Genomic DNA, 23,070 nt, shown 5'->3' with positions numbered 1-23,070 from the left:
ACACACACACACACACACACACACACCCTATTATAAACTCTATAGCAGTGACTAAAACAACAGTTTGCTAAAAGTCAACAAGAGACTCATTTTATAGTACACATCTTAAACTTGTAACAGTCTACCTTCAAGTGATAGTATGTCACTTCATATAAAAACCTAAAATTGTGTATTTCCCTTTCTCCCCTCTCAAGCTTTGTGCTATTGCTATACATTTTACTCTTACAAATGTTATAACCCCATACCACACTATTATTTTTAAGGCCTATTCTTTATTATGTTTATTGTACATAAGGAAATAAAGCAATTATAAACTATCGATATTTACCCAGGTTTTAACTAATCCCATAACTTCAACATTATTATGAGTAGCATAAGTCAGATCACCCTAAATTTAAAATTCTTCTTAGTTATTTGATATTGTAAGTAAAATCATAAAGTGTTACAATTATTATTAAAAATTAAAGAGAGTAACACTGTTAAATAACTTAGGTCTGCAGTCCAATTGTGAGAGAACACGTGAGCCCACGACTGGTTCCACATAAGAAGAGGATCATGGAATCCCTGGAGCAGACACAGTGTGTTTTAGTAGGTTGTGTTAAGACAGAAGTGGAGACTTAGACTCACTGGTTTCCACATCTATACAGTTTTATTTTAAAATATATTAGACTTAAGTGTCAACTTGAATGGCCTTGACCATCCAACTAGAAAAAACCTGACACATGTATGAGGAATTGATAAACTCTGCAAAGATGAATGCCAACTCCTCTTTCCCTCCCTCATTATCTCTTTATCTGATTCTCTCTGTTCTATTCTCAGCTCTACACTGTTTCTCCTTTCCTGGAAAGGCATGTAGGAAAATGATAAAATATTTAATCTTTAAAGTAGGACAAAATGAGTTTAAATTGCCACTAACCATTTAATAGTTGTGTAGTATTTAATGAGTTACATCACATTCCCATAATTTTTCTCATTTGTAACATGAAGAAAATATTGGCACTTAACTCTAGGGTCATTAGCTGGGTAAATTAAATGATACAGGCAAAATTCCTTGCCCATACAAAGTGGTCAGAATGTTCTCCATTATTTCATTAGTTCATTCTGAGATTTTTGTAAAATGGGCCTATTAAACTACCTTTCTCAGTCTTTTATCAACTACCCTTTAAAAACAGTTTAAATAGTATGAAAAAATGTATATATTTACCAAAGTAGTTAAAATTTCCAGTATTCATTTGTTGTATATAGATCCAATCGGTAGCACTTCCCTTCTGCCTGAAAAAAATGTTACCATTTGTTACACTGCAGGTCTGTTGGTGATGAATTCTTTCAGCTATTCTATCTCTGAAAATAAAACTTTATTTTACTAAAGATACATTCATTGGCTAGAGAATTCTAGGTTGACAGTTTTTTTCCCCAGTACTTGAAAGATGTTGATGCAATGTTTTCTTGTTTGCATTGCTGCTGCTAAGAATTATGTTGCCATCTTTATCTTTGTTCCTCTGTACAGAATGTGTCTTTTTTTCTATGCGTTGCCTTCAAGATTTTCTCCTTATCTTAGGCTTTGAACAGTTTGAATATGATATCCCTTGGCATAGTTTTCTTCATGTTTCTTATGTTTGGGATTCATAGACATTCTCACTTTGTTAGCATATAGTTTTCATTAAATTTGGAAATGTTTCAGTCATCATTTAGCCAAATATTTTTTTCAATCATGCCCTTTTTTTTCCTTCTCCTTTCCTTTAGGCTCTTTTCTCATATATTAGGCCACTTGATGCTGATGCTGTTTACTTTTAAAATGATTTTCCTTTCTCTATGTGCTTTATTTTGAATAATTTATATTAGTATACCTTCAAGTCCACTAATTTTCTCTTCTGTAATGTTCAATCTGTCATAAAGCCCAGTATTTTTATCTCAGACATATCAGTTTTCATCTTCAAATGAAAAGTTTAGTAACTTTTGAATAAAGGAAAACTGTTATAAGAACTATTTTCATGTACATATCAGCCTAATTCTGACCTCTGTGTCAGTTTTGAATCAGACTGATTTCTATATAGGTCATATTTTCCAACTTCTTTGTATTCCTGGAAATTTTTAATTAGGTGTCAAATAGTGTGAAATTTTATGTTGTTGGATGGACATTGAATATATTTATATTCTTGAGTTTTATTGGGGGATGAAGTTAAATTACTTGAAAACTAGGAATTTTGGTCCTTTTGGATCTAAATGTCAAGATTTGTTATGCTGGCCCAGAGAGCAATGCTTACTCCTGAGACAAGATTATTTGAGCGCTCTACCTAATGCCCAGTGGATCCCAATGTTTTCAAGTCTGGTTTGTGGGAACACACACTATTCCGGGTTCTGCATAAGTACCATTCCTAGTAAACCTTTTATATGGTTTTTCCCTAGCTCATGTAGCTTCCTCATATGCATGTTCTATCAAATAATAATAATTTTAATACTCAAAGGAGACCCCTTGCAACTCTTCAGTGTTCTCTGCAGCTCTCACCTCTCTAATCCTTTGTCCTGTTAAATCTAGGTTTTCCTAGATTATTCCTAGATTATTTCTAGGTTATCCTAGATTTTCCTTAGTTTTCCTAGATTATCTGAATTCAGGGAGTCTATCATTCTCTACCTGACTTCTTAACTAGCACCAAGCCTAGAAACTCATAAAGCTCACCTTCTTTCTAATTTTCAGGGATGTCACTGTATTTTATTCCTTGATGTTCAGCATCTTGAAATTGTTATTTCACATATTTTTTTCCATTTTGGAGTTGTTGTCTGTAGGAGGGTATATCTTTTCCCTGTGATTCCATCCTGGCTAGAAGTAGTTTACTAACCATCATGTTTATTTCTCTACACTGAATCACTGTAAAAGGCACCGCAGTTGAATCACTCCTGATGGACTGGGGTCAAATTTTGCATGGCTATGAGGCTGCCCCTCTAGATTGTGCCTGTGTGGGTCCTTTCATTAACTTCCTTAAAGGCAGCCATTCTTCTGTTTACAAAGCACATTTGGAAAAAAAATAGTATTAAGGCTAAAGAATTTTAATGGTATGGGGAAGAATGGAAGTTTGTGCAGCTTTGTCAGTCACAAAGTGATTTTACATTTATAGAGAACAATTTTTTTTTTAATAATCTTTCAAGTGAAAAGAACATTTATGGGCCTCCCCTGGTGGCGCAGCAGTTGAGCGCTGAGCTGCAAAACTGCCCGCAGCCTCTGCAGCGCCGGTTCAACCCCCGGCCGCTGACAAGGGTTCCAGATGGCAGGACAGACCTCTCCTGCCGCGCCCGCTCTCCCCTCAGCAGTGTGTTTCGTCAGTCTGCCTGTTCTGTTCCCCGCTCTGACCCTGGTGAATTCTCTCATCCTCTCACGCTTCTGACTGTACCCAGTGCTTGTATAAATAAATCAATCTTAAAAAAAAAAAAAAGAAAAGAAAAGAACATTTATGAAAGCAGCAAGCAAGAAGATACTGAATGTAAAATCAAGAAAAAGAATAGGTGATATAGAAAAGGGAAGGGTTTGAGTTTAAAAATATTCTAAGGAAAATCAGGGAAACAAAGTCTCATACATTGACACATCAGGCATTTTCTTCTATGTAGTTTAGGAAATAGTCTTTTGTTCTTTTTTTCCTTCTTACTCAAAAATTCAATGTTGACTTAACTAATAAGCTAAGGTGAAGTATTAATCAAAGTTCATGGCTTGAAGTACTATTAGCCCCATTATCCCTTAATAAATGTCAAAACAAAACATGGCAAGTTCATGGGTATGTAAAGTTAAGATAATGTAGGGTATAGGTTGCATACTGGTGGCCCAAGGGCTTTATTTGGCCTGCAGATATAATGCTTGCCTACGGAGCAGTGACCAACACCATATTTTACAAAAGTGTGAATTTGCGGCCACTACAGCCATCCTCCACTATTGTTTTCCTCCTCTATCAACTACCCTAGTACTTCTTGTCCCTATAGGTATTTGGGATAGTGACATCTTATTAAGGACACATAAAAATACAAGTATTTTTTAACTTAGACAACAAATGTATAAAAACATGGCGTGCACGCGTGCGCGCACACACACACATATATGTATGTGTGTATAAATGTATGCATGTATGTATGAAATACAGAATTCCTAGAAAGATACATAGGAAAGAGTACTTATTTTCTAACAATTACAGAAAGCTATTATTTGGGGCACATATTTAAACTACAGATTTGTGGGAGACTAGGAAGTATCCCAAAATGTTTAATCACAGATAATCAGATATATCTCATATTTGGAAACCACAGTCACCCCTACCTTTGCCTGTTTCAAAAGGTACACATAAAAGGAAGCATAATTACAAAGAGCTAAATTGATGTTCTTAAGGAAATTATGTCCTGGCACACTTTTCCTTCCAATATACTATAAATCAGGGGAAAAAATCTGAAACTTAGGTATACAAAAGAGTAACTTCATGTTCAGCTTCTAGAATTCATGCTTTGACCAACTAAATAAGACTAGAAGAGCAAACAAGCATGTTAAAAACCACTGTACTCCCCCAAGTTTCTAAATATTGTGGTTTCTTTCACCTCAGTGCTCTTAAAGCACTGAAACAGACTTCTAACCCCAAAATGATATATCAGCTGTCAACCAATATTTGTCAACCTCATTTAAAAGAAAACTTCCAAATTACCAAACCAAGTTTAATTAGTGGTAAGGCATCCAAGTTTGCTTTTACTAATAACAGATTTTTAACTGCTACTAAAAGAAAGGGGATTAACAGGTCAAAAGTGTGAGAAATGTTTGACTAATAGGTAATTTGAAGGGAAAAAAAAAACAGAAAAAAGAAGCTGTACTATTTAACATAAAGGACAGTATAATGTATAAATTCTTTTCAAAAGTCAAGACCTTTTTAAGCACCCTAAGAAGCTACATATAAAGTTTCATTTTGAGAAAGACTAAAACACTACCTTGGTATGTACATCATTAATGTTTTTTCCTGTCTTTGGCAGGAAAAAAAAGCACACCAGGGAGGGACCTAAGATAGGAATGAAAAGATGTGTTTTTCAATCTTTGTACATTCCCAACCTTCAATATCCATGTTTTACTGAATCTCAATATTTTAAAAACAAGCGTCATCTGCTAGGGTGGTTAAAATTCACATAACAGGGACCTCCCTGGTGGCAAAAGGAGTTAAGCACAGCACTATGAAGCTATCTGCAGCCACTGCAGCACGAGTTCAAACCCAGGCCAGAGAGCAACCCACATGGCGCAGCAGACCTCTCCTGTCTCACCAGCTACTCCCCTCAGCAGTGTATTTCAGTCAATCTGCCTGTTCTGTTCCCCACTGTCTCTGGTGAATCCTCTCACCCCCCACACCTCTAGCCTGTACCCCAGCTCTTATATGCATAAATAAATAAATCTTTAAGGAAAAATTCACATAACATATTCCTTTCAGAGGGCAACAAAACTGTTTACTTAATAAAAGAACTGCACAGTCATCTAAACTATATGAGTAAGAATAGTAAACAACTCTTAAGTGCAAAGCAAAAAGGATGTGAGTCCAGTTAAGGGAAAGGGCTAAAAGTGATTTTAGTTTTATGTCTCAAAACACTAGAGTACAAATTCCTTCTCCAAATAAGATCAAATATCAAGCAATTATATTGTGTGAATTTTAAAGCCATATGATACAATAAATTTTAGAAATTTTTGTAGTTTATCGAACAAGTTAACACTAGTCAAACTAACATATACAAAAAAGCATCCAAGCCTACTGAAAAAGTTGATTCAAAGGAGAAGAAAATAAATTTTGTTAGCAGTCACCAACAGTGTGTAAATAACAGCTGTCAACAAAATCAAGGGGGAAAAATTAAATGTATTAACAATGGAGAACTGGTTATAAACTGTTCTTGGCCATATCTTGATATGATCATTACTCTGAACACTGAACTAAAAGTTGTGGTTTTTACTGTTAGAAGGTGTAGTGATTAAATGCACAGACTTTGGGACTAGACTGCCAAGATTCAAAATGCTGGCTTTCTCAACCTACTATCTGTGTTACTATAGGTAAATTCATCCAACTGTACCTCAGTTCCTTATCTGTAAATTGGAGAGCCAGCAGTTCTCAACCTTAGTGTTGTTCTAAAAAGAATTGAGATTTTACTACATTAAACAGTGAATTTTATAGGTGTATATTATCATTGTTATCTAAATATCCTTGAAACAGTGACTCAGTCTCACCTACATCCTCTACTTTGTCTAAAACAATGGCGAAGACAACTCTATGCCTTTTAATCAGTAAGCCCCATGAACAATTGCATACATTTAGATTGCAACATAAACTGTGGCATTCTCTTTCAAATTTTCTTCTCAAATTGAGGTAATTCCCCCTCCCCCTTCTTTGATACTACTTGTTTTTAAAGTTACTATTCAAATGAGAAGTTATGGTTAAGATAATTGACTTAATTGACTTTCAGGTCAGACAGACATGGATTAAAATACCTGTTCCACTACCAACTAGCCATGCGGCCTATGGCAATTAATTTGGCATCACTAAGCCACAGTTTTCTCATCTGCAAAATAGTAATAGCATGTATTTCATTTATTTCACAGGACTGTTGTAAAGATTAATAGTATACTATGTGTCAAATTCTTAAAATAGTGCCTAGTTCAAAATAAATGCACAAATATTACCTTATCATTGTAACCATCTTCAGTCTTCATTTAGTGGTTTAAAAAAAACATCATAAATACATATATGTGTGGTTATGCATAGCTTATTGGCTTAATCAATAAATTGTGATGACACATATGCATATTTACAAACTACTGCATCAAAGTTAATACTAAAAATATCACTCAGTCTTTATTTGCTATTATCAACTAGGCAACTTTAGGTAATCAATTTCCTAAAAGGAATTTTTTTTTTACTCGTCCTAGTATTTTTTTTTTAAAGATTTATTTATGCATACAAGAACTCGGGTACAGACCAGAGGTGCAGGGAATGAGAGGATTCACCAGAGACAGAGTGGGGAACAGAACAGGGCAGAATGACTGAAATACACTGCTGAGGGGAGTAAGCCTGGACAGGAGAAGTCTACTGCACCATATTGGTCACCCCCCCCTGGCTGGGGATCAAACTCATGCTGCTGTTGATAGCTTCATAGTGCTGCGACTTAACCTCTTATGCAACCAGGGAGGCCCCTTCCTGGTATTTTAAATTTCTTAATCTTAGAGACACAGCTCTTTGACCACATTCATATTACAAAGAAATTATTTTCTGATCCATGGGATCTCCTAGATAATCCAAATATCATCTACTTTGCCACCAAACACCATTCCCCACTTCAATTTTTTTACCAGTATGGTAAAAACTTTTTGCAGTTAATAATATTCTACTAACCACACTATTCTTTTCTTCCTACTTTGGCTCCCTGTGGCTTCTGGTACTACTATTCACATACCCCTTGACAGACTCCTTCTCCACTTTAAAATGTTTTCCTCGTTCTTTTACTCTTTAAATGCTTACATCTCTGTCCCCTTACATTTCTCACTTTCCAATGCAATGTTCAGCACATCTTTTCAAATATTTGCTTCTCTCCTGAATTCACTCACTCACAACTTTTACTCTGCTCTACAATTCACCATGTTCATCCCAGACATTTCATGTCTATTAAGATACCTAAAACACTCCCTACTGAATTGATCCTTTCACCAAGACCGGGCACATTTTCTTCCTTAAACTTGTATTGCACGTACTCATTGCTTTGTAATACAAGTGGTTTCCTATCAGCCCTACCTGTTTTTTTAAAGAAGATTTTAAGTTCTTTTTGGTAGGAATACTTCTCCTCATAAAAAACATAAAACATAAAAAATACTGCAGAACAGGTGGATCTACTGAAATATATAGCTAAGGGGAGCAGCGGGTGAGACAGGAGAGGTCTCCTAAGCCATGTATGTGGGTTAGCTCCCTGGCTGGGAAATGAACTCAGGCTGGGGTGGTAATAGCGTGATAGTGCTGAGACTTAAAAACCCTAGCCACCAGAGAAGCCCCTATTTCAGTCTTAAAGAACCTATACATAGCTACCATGCATAAACAGATCTTATATATAAAATAATCTGATAAAGCCGTCAATTACCTATACAAAACAATGTAAACTAGAGAGGCTAAACTATGGGTGATAAAGAGATAAGTCATGCTTTTGTCTCAACATTATTAATCATATTTCTTAGGTGGTTATTTCTACCAATATATTCAGCTAAAGAGGGAAAAGATAAATAATGCTCATAAAATGAATCAGTGGGCTGCATCCAATGGGTTTATGTGTTTAATGACTCAGGAATAAAGCTCAGGAAACCTCACGAAGTAGATATTCTTTCCACTTTACAAATGGGTCAGACACAGAGATTAAATTACTTATCCAAAATGACTCTAATTAATAAAAGCTAAAACCAAAAGAGCAAACTAAGGACTATGTAAGTTTAAAATCAGTACTCCTCCTATCACACCACACTTGCTAATTCATGCTTAAATGTGAATAAGCAAATCATATTACCTAGGTTTAGTTTTCATAAAAGTGCTAAAAATGGATATAGATGTTGTCTTATTACAGGCTAACAATAACTCAATTTAATATTGTAATGGTAGGTGAAATTTTGATTTTAAAATTGTGTGAGAGGGCCTCCATGGTGGCGCAGGCAGCTGAGCGCCACACTGTGAAGCTGTCTGCAGCCTCTGCAGCACGGGTTCAATCCCGGCCGCCAGGCGAGAATCCCACATGGCAAAGCAGACCTCTCCTGCTCCCCTCAGCAGTGTATTTCGTCAGTCTACCTGTTCTATTCCCCGCTCTGGCTCTGGTGAGTCCTCTCATCCTCCTGCGCATCTGGCCTGTGCCCTGGTTCTTGTATAAATAAACAAATCTTTAAAAAATAATTGTGAGATAAATTATTACAAGGAACTATCAAACAATGCAAAGTATAAAAGTATTAAATGATATTAATGCCCAAGAACCAGTCTCCACAGAGAATAAATCCATTTTCTTAAAATATCTTCTAGGTCAAGGCACTTTATTAGCATCAGTTATAAGTCAGGTGTCAAGTAAAACCAAACCATGCTTCCTTCCCCATAACTTGGTCCATAATTTATGTTTACTATTGATATAACTAAATTCTACGAAACTGGAAACAAATGAGTATCAGATCTTAAAAAATTCTGCACAAAACAATAATCACATCTCTAATAGTCACTCTTCTTAATTTGTTTTGGGGCAGCCAAGTAGTCAGGGGAAAAAAAAAAAACAACTAGAATTCCTAGTTTCCCTTGCAAGTACGGGTGGGTGGCTATTATGAACAGAAATCACTGGATTAAGGTTTTCAAGGAAGTCTTTAAAAGGATTTGAACTCAGCATGAAAAGACACACCTTATTGCCATTTTCCCCATTTCTTATGTATTCTTTCTTCCCACAAGGACAATATTTTGAATAGCATGTTGGCACCCACTTTGTGACCATGAGGCTATCTTGGAGATGAAAGTCATACACTCAGGGGCTCAGGGGTGGAGAAGTAAAGTACAGTTAAGTAATTTGCACAAGGTCATAGAACCAGTAAGTCAGAGAGTCAGAAATCAAAACCCAGCAGCTTGGTTCCAGCCTATGCTCTAAATATCATACAGTCTCTCTAAATCAAACAGGAACAGTCAACACCATGGTAAAATCTTATGTTAAAATGGTAACTCAGTTTGGTCATCAGTTATACAATTAGTGTGATATATTATGTGACCACTTTAAAATGTTTTTTAATTGAAGGAAATTCCCTTTATATCTTAATTACTTACTTGTAATGGTAAGGATTATATAACTGCGAATATTGAAGGATATGTTGACTTGAATTATAGCTGATATTGACAGTACTGTCAAGTAGTATGTAAAACATATCATATTTGCTATTTGTTTCTATATACCAAAAAAGCAGTGCCAGAATTTTGAAATTCTGATTGAACTCAACTAAATCGCATATTTCTACAACATAGCTTCATTTAGTCTAGATCTGACAATTGAGCATTACTGAACTAAAGTGTCTTTTATACACACACACACACACACACACATATACACACATAAAGTATTTAAAATCAGTTTTTAAAAAACACCTATTCTAGCTTTAATGGAATAAAACTATAAGGATACACAGTTCTTAAAAATTGAGACTATGTTATTTCCTCAAACTCATTCCTTAAACTAAGTACAGAAACTAGCATCAGAATAAAATTAAAGCAGACAGTAGAAAATTAATATCATGTTCAAGTAATTCCATGAAATTAAATCTCAGTACAGTCAAGAATAGGAAAGACATGGAGGATGGAATGAACTTATCATTAAAGACGTACAGTAAGGGACAGTCCTATACTAAGATACTATTTCTTTTTACTTCAAAACTGAATTACATTTTCCAGAACAGATAATCTGACTACACTAAGACCTAAATAATCATTTGTTCATAGTTTACTTGTTTTTAAAATTATTTTTTTCTAGAAAAAGTGCTTACTACGTAAGCAGTACTAAGAAAAACTAAAATTTTTTAAGAAAAACTAAATTTCTGAAAGTGGTTCCCTTATTTAAAAAAAATTGCCAAGCTATATCTATATTCTAAAAGAAAAACACCAACTTTTAATATTTTTACCAAAGTCTCAGGTTATAACTATTCCACTCTTATTTGAAGATATTCAACAAGAATGTCTCAGGTTTATTTCTATGAAGATTAGAACTCAGTGGAAAAGCATTAAAACATGAAAATGATACTGTATATGAAACATGCCATCAAATATCCCTTCAATAAACTTAATGTTCTGGATGCAAATTTGTCTGAGCTGAGTATTACGTGAAAAGAAATTTGTAATACACCAATAAGAAAAATAGAAAAACAAAGAATACTTTTAGAGCCTCCCTGGTGGAGCAAGCACAGCACTGAAAAGCTGCCTATAGCCTCTGCAGCACAAGTTCGATCCCTGGCTGGCGGGGGAGCTACCCATATGGTGCAGCAGACCTCTCCATTCTCACCAGCTGCTCCCCTCAGCAGTGCATTTCAGTCAATCTGCCTGTTCTGCTTCCCACTCTGTCTCTGGTGAATCCTCTCACTCCCCACCCCGCACCTCTGGCCTGTACCCCAGTTCTTGTATGCATAAATAAATATATCTTAAAAAAAGAATACTTTTAATTGAAAATAATCTGTTTCCATATCTATTCCAAACACACTAAAACAAAAAGAAAACTTAAGTTAAGCATATCTTTTTTAGTTGTGTTAAGAGGTGGGTACCAGGTGAGATGAACACATAGTACAGTTTCTTCTAAGCTGTGCATCAGTAATTAACAATGATAAGTATCATTAAAATTCAAAGATGTCTAATCTTATTTTTGTTGAAAGAGATGCTTAAGGGACAAAATAAAATCTATGTTCATGTTAAATTAATAAGACGGTCTTATGTCGGAAAATTCAATCATCACATAACAACTAAGAGTCTCCATATGTTTAAAAAAAAAACAAAAAGAAAACTTTATCAGATAAGAACTGTGAATCAAAATCTACCACTTAAGCTGAAATGACTTTCTCTATTTCCAATGTTACTACAGTAAGATCCCCTCCATTTTTCAAAAATAACAAATAAAACTTCCTCTATCTTACTTGACAAATAGGCATGTTGTGGCCCAGTGATCTTGCTACCAAAATTACATACTCAATTTCCTTCTAATTTAGAGTCATTAAACTCTTCCTCCAAGAGGAACTAGAGAGTCTGCCCAAATCCCCACCCCTTGGTCTTGGTCTACACCTCCTTCCAGACCCATGAGAAAGGAGCAATACCAGTTAGTTCAGTGTCTAGCACTAGAGAGAGCATACCACAGGCCCCTTAGGTAGGGATAGCTTTACACCCAACTCCAGCCTGAAGCAGTTATAGAAGACTGACCTCCCTCCTTCAACTCCCCAAATGATTTAGGGCTCCATATGGTTGGGAGAATGGGGTTTGATAGAAGCCTGGAGTAGAAAATTTAGGATGGAAGCTTCACAAGGCCAGAAGCTAGAGGTGGGGGATTAATGAGTTGTTAAACCGGCTATGGAAGTTTCTATGGAAGTTGCACAAGGCCAAGATTTGGAGGTGGGGGCAGAGGATTATCAGTAGTTACAAAACCCAACCCAACCCCAAAGTGATAAATTCCACAAAGTGATAAAATTCCACTGTAAGAACAATATAAAAGGCTATCCCTTGCTCTGAAAAAATGCAGCCCTTGCCCTTTAAGGCTGCCCACTTGTACCTATGCAAATGTCTTTTTCCTTAATAAACTTGCTAAGTACAGCTAAAAGGAGGAGGCTACTGAATTCTTTCTCAGGGGGATCCAAAATCCCACATGCCAAACCACTATGGTACATTATGGTACATTATAGTTCCAGACCTGAAATTGTTGTAGAACACAGGGGTAATTAAGCTGTCAGTAAGACTCAGAGTATCTGATATAAATAATAAACACAAGGAAACTTAAGTTCCTTCTCTCAGTTAATTTTAAAAAGGAAACTCTCACAAGTTGTACAAAAGATCAAGGAAAGAGCTAATATAAACATCAAAAATGTAGTATTTCGGGCCTCCCCGGTGGCGCAGCGGTTGAGCACTGGGTTGCGAAGCTGCCCGCAGCCTCTGCAGCGCCAGTTCGATCCCCGGCTGCTCCCCAACCACCGGCAGAGGGTCCCACATGGCGCACAGACCTCTCCTGGCGCCTGCTGCTCCCCTCAGCAGTGTACTTCGGTCCTTCTGCCTGCTCTGTTCCCAGCTCTGGCTCTGGTGAATTCTCTCACCCTCCCGCCCTTCTGACTGTACCCAGTGCTTGTATAAATAAATAAATCTTTAAAAAAATAAAATTACCACAACTCGTTTATTAAAAAAAAGTAGTATTTCTCCTTACTTAAACTACGAAAATATTTTTTAAATTATAAATTTGAAGGACTTACAAAATTATTCTATTTCAGAAGATGAAAATTACTGGAATACAAATTTCAAGCCTTTAGATAACACAGAACCTTCTAAGATGATATACTCTATACCTGGGCTGTGCAATACAGTAGCTATCGCCACAAGTGGCTACTGGAGAGCAATACAGTAGCTACAGCCACAATTGCCATTAAAAATGTGGCAACTGGAAATGAGGAACTGAATTTTATATTGTATCTAATTTTAATTAAATTTAGCCACATGTGGTTATGGACTGCTATACAGGACAATGCAACTCTGAGGAAATGGGGGTTGAAATTTATACCTTAAATTCTAACTCAAATAGTAAAAAAATGTCCTGTAGCTAGACACAAGTATGTATTTTTTTTCTAAAAAATTGTGATTCATATAGAGAAAAGAACATACATAACACAAAATAAAAGCGGGAAACAAACTATCTACACTCACTTTTCAGAAAGAACTAGGATGGCTCTATGCTGCAATTTATTTTCTAATTATTTTATGTGTGTATTTTGTATAGTGTGCACTTTCTCCTCTCAGGTGTAGTTCCATAAAATTCCCAGCACCAGTTCACCTGAGCACCATCACCATAGTCCCTTGTTTTGTTCCTTCTCCCTCCTCTGCCCCTGCAGAATGTCTCAGGTTTATAGTTGTCTGTTTATTTTTGTTTTTTGGTTTTTTTTTTGCCCTGATCCCTTATTTGGTTCCCCTATATTCCTCCTATAAGTGAAACCATCTCATACTTTTCTTTTTCCTTCTGGCTTATTTTACTCCACACAATCCCTTCCAGCTCCTTCCATGGTGCTGTGAATGGCATGTTGCAATTTCTTAAAGGAGCTTCCAAAAATATGCATACCTGAGTTTCACTCCACCCACCAAAGATTAAGGTTGAATTGGTCTGGCTGAGCTCTGGGCATAGTTTTAAAAGCTACCCAGGTGATTACAACATGCAGCCAGAGTTGGGTACCACTAAACGAGAAAAAAAATAAGAAACTTTATTAAGCATAAGTGTAGTGTGCCACAAAAGACATTTCTTTGCTGGTAGGCAAAAAGAACCTTTTGACAAACCATATTCAAGACCAAACCCTTGAAGGTTAAATATGAGTTTCACATTCTAAAGATTCTAGAATAGGTTAGGAAGACAATTATTAAGTTTTTGTTAGTACTGAATTTTTTAATTACCTAGTTATGTGATAGATTAGAAAGGAAATAAAGTAAATATCAAGCACTAACTTGCAACTGCCATTTTTTGCATATATTATTTGTCTGCAAAATACACTAGAAGGTAGGTATTACTAATTTACAGATGTAGAAAATAAATTTAAGGATTTGGACACATTTGTTGATATTACAGTACACCCTCCATTCTACTGCAGGATACTCTCTGAGGAAGTTTGTTCCAGTATATTTTCTCTTTTTTAAAGATTTATTTATTTATGCATACAAGAGCTGGGGTGCAGGCCAGAGATGCAGAGGCTGCGGATAGCTTCACAGTACCATCTCTTAACCCCTGGCGCCACCAGGGAGGCCCCTATTTCAGTGTATTTTCACAGAAAATGAACCAAAAAGAAAAAAGCAGGATTCAGTGGTGGAGAACAGAATAAAGCAAGCACTTAAACAGGTGCTTGAACCAGTCATCATTCCTGTATTTACTAAGCATCTGATAGCAAACCACAGGAAACACATGTTAGTCTATGGCTCAACTCTCTACCAGCCTCTACATTGGACCATTTAGGAGCCTTTTTATTCTAAGAAATTAAACAATTGGTCTTCTACACCCTCACAAACTACTAGCTATAATATATTCTTTGGACAGAACGGAATGTTTTTTCATAGTGCCTGACATTAGGCAGGATTAAGACAGGGGTCTTAAAATGTTTTCATTTTATCCCCTAGACTCAAAGATGTTTAGAAGCACTGTTTTGATGTGACATTTATAGTGAATATGAAACTTTAACTTAGGCATTTGAAAGTCTTATTTATTAATTCCCTCATTAAAAGCAATCTTCAGTTAATCCACTTTCTGAGCTGCTCAACCTATTTTATAATTTAAATTGAAAGGTTCTCAGAGCAAAAACAGGGAACTCAAGCAACATATTCTCACCCTTTCCATTAGGAGTAATTCTTCTATCTTGAGACACAAAGCCTTTTCTCCTTTTCAGGCCCCTACCTTGTAAAGTGACATTAATGCAAATGAGTCATAGTTGGTTACATCAGAAGCTTGATAGATAGTTTCAACTCACTATTCTAATTAATTGCATAGACTTCTCCCAAAGCATATTCCAAAATGAGAATAAGTTGAGAGAAGTAACTCCTAGAGTCACTGACTTGGATTGGGGTATTTCTTTTCAATTTCAAGTGATAATAATAATTTATCTATACTAAAAAAGTGTTTTGTAGTTTAATTAAAAATTACAAATACTGTCAAAAATGAGGAAGTAAGCTGAGCTCAGTAGTCTTTTTCTCCAATACATGTGGGACTGGGCAATAAAATAAGGTAGAAAACTATATACCCAATGATATAGGAGAAGCTACAATGCTCACCCATCCAATCCTTAACCTACTAGAAGTCAATAAAGCAAGATTTTGGCCTATATTTCTTAATAATACATATATAAATTCGATTCATTAAAACTGACATCTATGATGTCCAAAACAACTTATTAACCAGTCCGCAGTCACTTCCTGTATTGAAGAAGCATGTGTCAGAAAAAAACCCACAAATTTTATAACTTTTGACCCCTCTTAAAGTGTGAAAATCTCTTAAACCGACACTGGTTTAATGGTTTGCGTATGTTACTTATGACATGAAAAGCTATTTCTAAATATGTTGGGGTACAGGTAATTACCCTCTGAAAAAATAAGTAGGCTTTATAACTAAAAATGTTGATGGGACAAATATAAATTCAAAAGACAAACCAACATAATTGCAAAGGAAGTTATAATTCTGATTGTAAAAATGAAAGACACTATAAATTAATACCCAGATATTTTTCTATTTTTATTCCCAGTTTCTAACCTAACACCTCCCTCCCACATATTCCCAACAAAGTTTCTTAGAACATCAAAGCCAGAACATAGCGCTATTATGAAAAAGTATAATACATTTAGGATTGTATGATAAAGCAGTCAATCTGCCTCTATGAATTTATTGAATCAATATATGCATGGGCATAATCGTTAAAAAAGCTCCCAATGACATTAAAAAAGAAATAATTTGCAGCACCACCGCAAGCAACCAATGAGCATTTAGCAAGTTTTCGCTTTGAGCTTGCCAACCCAGTTACCAAGAATTTGGGAAAATAACAATGTTTGATCCTCCCCCCCCCCCCCCCCCCCCCCGATCCTTTAGTAAACTCTGTAGACATAAATTTTAAAATCTGGCTAATTAGTTACCACCGCCCTTCATCCCACAGATCAGGTGTCCTACATTTTGTTTAGGTCCCGCCTTGAAAACAAACCCGATTGCCCCATTTTCTGAGAGGTAAACTCGGCTCCAGGCAGCTCCCTATGAAGTCACCGCGTTTGTTGTTTCAAAGATGCAATTAAACGAAAATGACACAAGGCTGTGGAAGAGATTAGTTACAAGTGCACGGTGTCGATCATATAGGTGTAAGGTTTATGAAAACTGCAGCTCTGTAAAAATCTACTTTAGTGGTAATATTGCTCCCCATTCCCGTCTACCCAATATTTTCACGAGAGACAAAAAAAAACTTAAGAACTTTCTTGATGTTACCAAATCTTAGCTTTCCAGCTTTCTGACTACAGTATCAGGTAAAGAGCCACGGGGGGAGGGGGAGAGTTTTAACTCGAGCAAGGAGAAGAAAGGCCATAAAAAAGCTTGCATCAGGCAGCGACTCTCCCTCTGGCCCCTCATTCCCCCTTCCCCACCACCCCACCCCCTCGCCTCCGAGCTCTTACATATACACATTCTTCTGGGCGGGCTCTAACCACACCATGCCCACAGTCATTTACAGAAATTAGAAACAGACTGCGGGAGTCCTTCCCTTTGCACGCACGGGGCAGAGCTGTGCTCGCACGATGGGAGCAATGTCACTCCCTGTTCCCCCACGATCTCATACACACCCCTGGCGTTTCATTCCCTAGAATCCGGGCTTCCTTTGCGGAGGTGGATCTTCCCAACGCACAATGAAACTTCAACTCATCCTTCCCCAAGCCAATCACCCCACCCCCACTCTTTCCAAAAAGCCCCACCACCCAACCCAGGGGAAGTTCCTTCCACCAGTGCAACTCAGGAGCTGGCTCGAGGAACCCGAGCAAAGGCAGAGAGGAGGCAGCGAGCGAGGGCACTGAACTTCGTGTCTGCACTTCTTGCACATCCACTCGAGAGCCCAGGGCCCCTCAGGTCCTTACCCGCTGGTCCCGAGACCCGGTCCTGCTACTGGGGCGCTGGGCAGGGGCTGCAGGGACACGGCGTCGGGGCGGGCCGCCGGCTGGTGCCGCGGGCGCCGAGAGCCACCACCTCTTCTCCCCCAAGCGGCTGCGGGCGTGGGCCAAAGGAGCTGGAGAAGGAGCCTGGTGAGGGGGAGAAGAGGAGCAGCATCTCCTTCTCCTCCACGCCACGAAAACGCCCCTCCGGCGCCGATCCCGCCGGCCGCCCGACCCCCGAAAGCTAGCGCACGGTCAGCGCTCCGCGCGCTCCTCGCCAAAACTCGGGGCGCCCGGCGGCTCAACTCCTGCGACGGGCTCCGAGCGCTACCGAGGCGGCCGAGGCGGATCGGGGAGTCAGGGAGTGCTGCTCGCCAGCACGTTGGTCTCCAGGGGCCGCGCTCATGGTGTGTCACCCGCGCCGCGCCGCTCCGCGCCGCGCCACCGCCGGAGCTACTAGCTCAACTCTGGCTCCACCTCGAGCGGCCGCGCCGGCCCCGCCCCCGTCCCTGTCAGTCAACCCTCCCTGCGCTCGGGCTGGACGGCGGAGCTCCGATCCGGCGCCCCCTGCCGCCTCATTGGTCCGCCGGGCGTGAGGCCCCGCGGACGAGGTCGCCGCGGAGACCAGCGCCCCGGTTCCCATGACAACGGGTGCCTTGGGCCTGGCTTTTCGCGTTCTTCTGACTAGCCAGAAGCTCAGGTTGATGGCGGGGCAGCAAAGTGCCAAGCCTCGGCGGTGTGGACTCCTGTTCCTACACCAAGTTGAAAACTCAACCGACCGGCCCCACGCTTTCAACTTTGGAAGTAACTTTATGGCCTGGAGGAGTGCGAGGGAGAGCGAAAAAATGCCTGGCTGCTCCCTCTTCCCCTATCTAAGTAGCCCCTCCCACCCCTCGCCTTCTCTCGTCTCCTGCGTGGTTCTCCTATTCTCACCGGGTGGATTTAGGCTTTGAAAGGGCCTGAAGTGGAATGAGAGAAAGAGCGGGGCTGTGCCAGCTCCCTGCAACAATATAGCAACTTGGAAATGGTGGGGTCCACGAAAAGAACTTGGTTGAGTTTGTCCCCAGTTGCAAAGTGATCTTCAGAGGTGTGGTGGCGGGACTTCAACCCCCAAACGCCATCGGGAAAACTCCAGTTCTCATATTTGAAAAAAAAAAAAAAATATATATAAACTCTTGCCATAATTTCCCTCTGAAGTTAAGCTAACCCTAAAGGTAAAGAAATTTAAGTAAAAAGTTTAACATCGTGGAATAAAGAACCCTCGTTTTCCTATAAACTTGGCAAATGAATCTTCTAGCAACTGTTCCTCTCCTGCAAGCTAAAAGATTTTGGTTTCAACAGTTTACAAGGAAGTTTTGCTGACTTCATGAATCAGTGGTATCTTGTCATTTGAGTTTCAAAAATTGGGGTTTATCCTCAGAGGTTTAAGGTAACCTGGCCCACTCTGGTAAGGGGACCTGGGGATAAATGTAGTCTTGGATCACTTATGGCTGGCTCCAAAATGGAGGAATGAGGCAAAGTTAAAGATGCAATTCTAGGTTCCCCTGGCCCCTGAGGCTGCTGAACAGGTATGATGAATGAGGGAATTAATAGTAATGATTTACCCTTGGCCAGCATTTGATTTTTCATTATCTCATTTACAAAATGAATTAACTATGATGGATGTCTTCAGTCAAACATGCCTAGCAAATATGCATTGAATGTGACTACTCAAATTGCTAAACAAAATGGAAAATGCACAGCAGAATTTTAAGATAAGGTCCCTGTGCTCAAGAAGCTAACTAATGCAAGAGCCTAAGAAAGAACACCCGCCCTCTTGTGAAAAATTTGAGAACAATTATAGCTAGAATATGCAGCCGCACTGAGAACACTAGCAGATTAGAGATAATCTGTGGCATGTGGAATGAGCTGGATTAGTCAGATTAAGGAGCAGGGGAGTTTGAACCAATTTTGAAGAGAATGAAGTAAAGAGGAGGAAAGACAGTTGAAAGAAACAACATTAAACCAAAATGCACCAGCAGGAATATAGGAATGGAGTAGCAAAAGTAAATAACAGAAGTCCAACCCAGTTAAACTGAAGACAAAGGTTAAGTCCTTTCCCAAACCCTTTTCCCCACTTCTGAAATAGTTTTTAAATATTCTGGTTCATGGATGGGGTGATAAAGAAGAGTCAAAATCTTTATAAAACAACCGCCTCTGCCATTGAAAGAATGATCATATAGTTATTAGAAAGAAAAGCAGTATCCATACTGTTTGGAATAACTTACAATTTATAGCAGAAAGAAGGTATAAAAAAGCACAGTATTGGAAATTTTCACAGAAGTAGACAAATCACAACGTTGTGAATTTTTTTCTCCTGGAGGCCATTTCAGGTGGTTGCCCTTAAGGCTTTTTCACCAGTAATCCTGTTTTGTAGGAACTGAAAGGCTAGTTTTAAAATAAATGACTATGATGTCAAAACCTGATAAAGAATATACAAAAGGGAAATCTACAGGTTAATCTTCTTTTGGATGTAATGTAAAAGCAAAAGACAATCTTAACAAAATAGAACCCAGAACTACCTTACAAATAATGTGTTGAAATGAAGAGAAATTGGACTGAATATTATATTTAATAATAGATTTTTTTTCTATTTTTGAGTCACATAACTCAATAATAGAAATACTCATAGTTGACAATAATAATAATAATAATAATAATTCAGGGGGCCTCCTGGTGGAGCAAGGAGTTAAATCTCAGCGCTATGAAGCTATGGGCAGCCACTGCAGCATGAGTTCCCTCCAGGTTGCTGACCCACATGGCACAGTAGACCTCTCCTGTCTCCCCTCTGCTCCCCTCAGCAGTGTGTTTCAGTAAATCTGCCTGTTCTGTTCTGCTCCCCACTCTGTCTCTTGTGCGTCCTCTCACCCCTCCCCTCCTCAATCTGGCCTATACCCCAGCTCTTGTATGCATAAATAAATAAATCTTTAAAAAAAAAGTTAAATACTAAAGTTAAGTCAGGATTGTCATTAATTTGCAAATGATAGGAAAACAAAGGAGCAATTGAAAAAAATTTTTAAAGATTTATTTATTTATGCATACAAGAGCTGGGGTATGGGCCAGAGGTGTGGGGGGTGAGAGGATTCACCAGAGACAGAGTGGGGAACAGAACAGGCAAATTGACCTAATTATACTGCTGAGAGGAGCAGCGGGCGACTCAGGAGAGGTCTGCTGTGCCATGTGGGTTGCTCCCTGGCCAGCCAGGGATTGAACTCATGTTGCAGAAGCTGTGGACAGCTTCATAGGTTGTGTCTTAACCCCTTGTGCCACCAGGAAGGCCCTATACATAAATAAATCTTTAAAAATATATATTATAAACTTCTAAGGCATAAAAATGTTTGAATAAAGGAGTGATACTTTTAGATTAAATACCAAGATACAAACATTATACAGTTATAATATCTTTTTCAAGTGTCCTATATATCTAGTTCAATTCTAATCAAATATCTAACAGAATAATTTTGAAAAAGTAATTTGGAAGACTAGCCATTCAAAATAACCAGGAAGTTCTAGATAAATAAATGAGAAGGTAAAAGATATTAAAATAACTTATCAAAATAATTAGTAGCAGACATGACTCCAGATCAGGTACAATAGATGATAAAGTAGTTGACCAGGTACAATATATGATAAAGGAGGAAGATGTATCATTCAAAAAATGGTGCTGAGAAACCTGTTCTCATATATTTTTAGATACTCATACACATTCTTATCCTTTTCCATTGATTTTTTAATCTTCATAATGTTTCTTTGAACTGTTATCAAATCCTTTAGATGGTCCTACTTCTTTTGAATGGCTGCATAGTATTCTGTTGTGTACATCTTGTGTAATTTATTTAACGCCTCCCTTTTTAATAGACACAGTGTAGGGTCAGGAATGACACTGAACAGATTTTCTAATATCCAGCAGACCGGGTAAAGGAGGAGTCAGAGTCCTCAGTGGTTTTTGCAGGTCTTTTATTGGGATTTACCCAGTACACAGCAGGCAAGGGTGCTGGGGGGCAGGGAGGCTGGCAGTCCTCCCAGCCCCCAGCAAATCCTCACTCTATCTGGGCTCTCTGGCTTTCTCTCTCTCTCTCTCTTGGCTTCGTTGCTCTTGCTTCCTTTCGGCTTCTGCTGGCATCCCTGGGATGCCGCCCTTAAAAGCCCAGTCGAATCCCATCTACCTATGCCCACACCCTACTCCAGGTGCCCGCCATCAGGCATGCATTCAGGACCGCAGGGTTCCATCATCTATCCTAATGGCAGGAGGGCAGAAAAGCCTGATACCTTTCACCTTACCCTACACACAGGTTCTAACCAAAGTTTTGCTATTTCTTACAAATTGAAATATTTCCTTGTACCTGGTCTTTTTGTACTTGTGGAATACAACTAAAAGTATAATTGTAGGATTAGAGAGTGGGCATATTATATATTTTGACAGACAAAATCAAGCTGCCTGCTCTGTAGAGAAGTGTTACAAGTAGCTGTCATCCCAGTACAGATGGAAAGTTTGATAGCACACTGTTTCCCCATACCTTCATCAATACAGCATATTCAAATTTTGATCTCTGTCAATCTAACAGATACAAAGACTATCACATTACAATTGTTATTTTCATTTGTCTCATGAACTTCTTTTTGTATGTTTATCAGTCATTTTATTTTCTGTTACCAAAAATATTCTCCCATGTTTTCTTCTAGAACTGCTAAGTTTTGTTTTTCACATTTTATTCTTTGATTGATATGGAATTATTTGGTGAGAGCAGCAACTTCCAAGTTCTTCCAAAAACCTTAAAAAAGATATTGTAAATTTTACCACATAGAGTATAAAGCTTCTGTATAGTAATAACAGAACAATGAGGGGCCTCCCCGGTGGTGCAGTGGGTTGAGCGCAGCACTGTGAAGCTGTCCGCAGCCTCTGCAGCATGAGTTCGATTCCTGGCCAGCCAAGGAGAGACCCACATGGTGCAACTTACCCCTCCTGTCTGGCCTGCTGCTCCCCTCAGCAATGTTTTCGGTCATCTGCCTGTTCTGCTCCCCGCTCTGTCTCTGGTGAATTCTTTCACTCTCCCACACCTTTGTCCTGTGCCCCATTTCTTGTATAAATAAATAAATCTTAAAAAAAAAAAAATAAGAAATTTACAAAAGAAGAAATTTAGAAGCACAATGAATATTTGAAAGTAAAACAACTGTTTAAAGAAGTAAAATTTAAAACAAAAATAAGATATTTATAACTATCAAATTAGAAAAATATTTTTAAAGACGTATTATCCAATATTAGTAAAAATATGTAAAATAGATATCCATGGTTGTTGGCAGGACTATTACATTTAGAGTACAATTGCAATGTCTTTCATAATTTATAATGCTTATATCTTTTAGTTTACTCCACTTTAGAAATTTATCCTACACAAATATTTACATACATGACTAGAGATATAATCAAGACTAATCATTGCATTATTTATTGGCAGATATACAATTTAAAAAATAATAGTTGTTCATGATAGTGGAGTGATTGAATAAACTGTGGTCACTCACATCCAATGACAAAATCAAGTTATGACAAAATCATACAGTATGATTTAATTTCCATTTAAAATTAAGTGATGGTGCCATTTATGCTGCTAGCAATGCTTTCTCTGTGGCTTAGAATTAGAGAAAACAATGAATTTCTGAAACGCTTCCA

The 23,070-nt window shown here is 38.2% G+C and overlaps 1 protein-coding gene across 1 annotated transcript in view; it reads right to left on the bottom strand.

The window, feature by feature from the left end:
* The window catches only part of PTPN13 (protein tyrosine phosphatase non-receptor type 13), a 196,755-nt gene extending 178,963 nt beyond the window's left edge, over positions 1-17,792 (bottom strand). The window contains 2 exon segments of the mRNA XM_037529548.2: positions 1,205-1,272; positions 17,346-17,792. Coding sequence (XP_037385445.2) covers positions 1,205-1,232 — 28 coding nt within the window. The 5' untranslated portion in view covers positions 1,233-1,272; positions 17,346-17,792.
* Between the last annotated feature and the right edge of the window lie 5,278 nt (positions 17,793-23,070).

The sequence above is a fragment of the Talpa occidentalis genome, unplaced genomic scaffold (genome assembly GCF_014898055.3).
Source record: "Talpa occidentalis isolate TD23 unplaced genomic scaffold, MPIMG_talOcc4v2.1 talOcc4.6, whole genome shotgun sequence".
Lineage (NCBI taxonomy): Eukaryota > Metazoa > Chordata > Mammalia > Eulipotyphla > Talpidae > Talpa > Talpa occidentalis.
The sequence above is the reverse complement of the archived record's forward strand: the minus strand, read 5'-3'. Positions and strand labels throughout refer to the sequence as shown.